The sequence below is a fragment of the Notothenia coriiceps genome, unplaced genomic scaffold (assembly GCF_000735185.1).
Source record: "Notothenia coriiceps isolate Sejong01 unplaced genomic scaffold, NC01 NC01_scaffold00020198, whole genome shotgun sequence".
Lineage (NCBI taxonomy): Eukaryota > Metazoa > Chordata > Actinopteri > Perciformes > Nototheniidae > Notothenia > Notothenia coriiceps.
Genome location: NW_011352899.1, coordinates 40,303 through 43,451, shown reverse-complemented (window position 1 = coordinate 43,451; position 3,149 = coordinate 40,303). Strand labels below are relative to the sequence as shown.

The following is a 3,149-nucleotide window of genomic DNA, read 5'->3' as shown; positions in this document are numbered from 1 at the left end:
TGCACACTTTTACTAAAGTAACATTTTCAATGCATTATTTCGGCAGTGTGATGTTGGTACCTTTTATATAATATAAGGATCTGAATACTTCTCTCACCACTCAGTTGTGGTCAAACTGCCTCACTGTAGGCAAGAATGTTTTGAGGAAATGTTTTAAAAGGTCACACAAATAGCCATATTGATAAACTTAAGGGTGGCATGGTCCTTCTATAAAAGATGAAAGACCCAAACCCATTTTACTGATATCTTTGAAGAGACAAATGCGGCCTTTATGAGTTATTGTATTTATTTATAGGATGTAGATTTACTACACTTTTAGTCTTTTAACAGTTTCATTACTGTAGTCACCTGTCCCTTGACAAGCCTCTTGCTTAACCCATTGAAGAATAAACAGCGTCTGGCATAAGACAAAGGGTCTCACCCAAACGCCGACATCTCAGGTGATGCTATAACGATGAACTAAATCATTTTAGTATAGAAACATGGTGAAAACTGCCAATTATAATTGTGGACACTTTCAAATTTGTCAGACCAATAGGCCCAAACTTAAATATTTGAAGTTCACTATCGTATAAGAAGAGCGTAAAAGATTCCAATTTGAGCAGCTGGTTACATTTGGCATTTCTTGATGAAAATAAAGTTTATCTTTCGGCACAATTTATCAATTGTTTCTGCTGTAATAGAAAATATCCAAGCATTATTCAAAACACTAAGATAATAAATGTTTCAAAGTTAAACCTTGACCTTATTGATATTAAAACCATATAGTCCTTTCAGAAGTTCTCTGAAACTGTAAGATTGTATTTTTCGCAATTTAGTTTAGATAAAGTCTTTCCTTTCATTAATTACTGGATTGCCCAAAATGGCCACAGCTCTGTGTTATGTTAATATGGAGTGATATAATATGAAATAAACAATATTGCTTTATGAAGCTTATAAACTCTTATGAGGGGAGATATGGGGGTTAACTATGCCCAAGTCATAATTATGTTTAACAAAAAAAATCTCAGAGCATCTCAACTTAAATGCAAAAACACTTATTCCATTGTCTGCTAATGGTATACATGTAAAACTCCGATATATACCTACATTGATGTTAAAAAAATGTCAATGATTTTCCCAAACAATTGAAAGAGCAATAATGATTCCATTTTTATTGAAAATAGGTACATCAATAAAAGGAAACAATACAAACAAAAGGTGAATCTTAACTGTTGATCTCCTCAGAGCCCATGTGACCAGCAGCGCAAACACTAATTGTGCATCCTTATATTTGACTCAGTATTACATTTCTCTTTAGAAAGCTTTCATTGGGTCCATGTGAAAATAAGTCCTCCCAGGTGTAAAACATGTAGGCAAAGTATTGAACAGTTATGTTTTTATTATCTCAGTCTTGGTTGAATCTTTGGCAACTTTCGGACCTTTTCGCCCTTTGGGTTTCCCACCTTTGGGTTTCCCACTCTGCTTCTGAGACTTCTGCAGCAGAGTCAGAGTGTCTCTCTTCTCAATTCTCCTCAGCTGTTTCTTCTTCATCCTCTTGATCTTTGCTGTGTTCTTGATCTGCGATTACAAAAATAAGATAAGAGTTAAAAAAAGAAGAAGCAGGTAACATATCCCATAGAAAGAGTGTGTGTTTGTTTCTAATAATAACAACAGCCAATTCACCTATTTAGCTGTTGTATTGCATCAAACTTTGAAGAGTGTTCTATATGTGAGGAGGCTTAAATGTGTTTAGGATATTTAACTTAAAGTTACAATTCAATGCTTTAATTACAATAATAGGAAGCTTGCAACATAATGCTGGACAGAACAAGCTCTTCAGTTGATCACGTACTTTTTAATCCACTCTGAACTGGCCCTACAAACTATAGCGAAGCATTATATCTTAAAATAAATAAAGCAACTGTAAGCCCACAATTTAGAATACTTCAGTCTTCATAATATAACAATTCAGTGTTATTCTGTGTACAACAGGCCTGCGTGGTGTTAGGGTTTCATCTTAAATTGTGTGAAGTATCCTAGAAAGTTTAGTGTGAACAGTTGACATACCACTTCAACAATCTCTGATTTGCGTTCGTTCTCTGCACGACGTTTCAAGTTGTCTTCTCTCCGTTTTCTCTTATCCTATAGAGCCAAGAAATATAGAATACATCAAAAAACTTGCAAGGACCAACATTACAAAGGTTAAATTATTACATGACTTTAGCTTACCTCTTTCTGTTTGATTTTCTCGTCTTTAAGCTGCGAAGTGTACTGTTTCACCTGCTCCTTCTCCCGCTTGGCTGCCATCTTCTTTTCCCATGAAGAGCACAACGGTTTATCTCTTAACAGTGCGGAGAACCTGAGAGAGAAAATCACATCTCGTAAATTAACCCCCGTAAATTGGAAATGCACTGATCTACAGTTTTTATCCCAACTCGAGTCATTTCTCGTATGGTAAATTAAGCTAAAGAACTGCAACAGCATTAACAGTTGCGTCTGTTGAGTGCTGAATGAAATTAATTAAAAAATATGTTTCATACATTTCTTTGTGTGGAACACTTCCTCCCTCCTGTTTTCTTATTTACTCTGTTTAAAAGAATCTCTACGATATCCATTTTCATTCAGGGAAATAAACCAACCTTTATTGGTGTTACATTTAGTTTGAACCCCAACTGCTTTACAATAACAAAGTTATTTAAATTATGTTATCTCATTCAAATTAAAATGTCAACACATAACAAATGGGATACTTGCTGCTAAGGAAACAACGTTGTTCATCATGTCTATCTAATTCTAAAGGGATTCATATAAGAGGAAAATCTGTGTAATGGTTACCAGTGGTAGTTGTAAAGTATTCAAAACTATTTGTTAGAAAAGAGAAGCTGCGAGAACTACTGCATTACAAGTCATCCATGCAAAAATATACTTAGATAAAAAACTATAAAAGTAAAATTAAAAGCAGGCTGACAGTCGTTAACGTTAGATTATTGCATCATTCGACCTGAGGTACCGGGGGCCACTCCCTGAAGGGTGGGCACGTACTGGTCCTCTAGCGCAGACGTGCTCGTACCCGGCCCCGCTCCTCCCTCTTTCTGTGCTGATTAAGTCGACCGGCCGTATGAGCTCTTCACCGCGGCTCCAGTTCGAGCGATACGAGAATGGCTTGG

The 3,149-nt window shown here is 36.0% G+C and overlaps 1 protein-coding gene across 1 annotated transcript; it reads right to left on the bottom strand.

Moving 5' to 3' along the window:
• Positions 1–1,127: 1,127 nt before the first annotated feature.
• Positions 1,128–2,364, bottom strand: LOC104952602 (coiled-coil domain-containing protein 86). The gene is made up of 3 exons (XM_010779454.1): positions 2,212–2,364; positions 2,050–2,124; positions 1,128–1,560 (listed from the first exon to the last, which is right to left on the bottom strand). The coding sequence occupies exons 1-3, from the start codon at positions 2,287–2,289 to the stop codon at positions 1,372–1,374; spliced, it is 342 nt and encodes a 113-aa protein (XP_010777756.1). The 5' UTR covers positions 2,290–2,364; the 3' UTR covers positions 1,128–1,371.
• Positions 2,365–3,149: the final 785 nt, after the last annotated feature.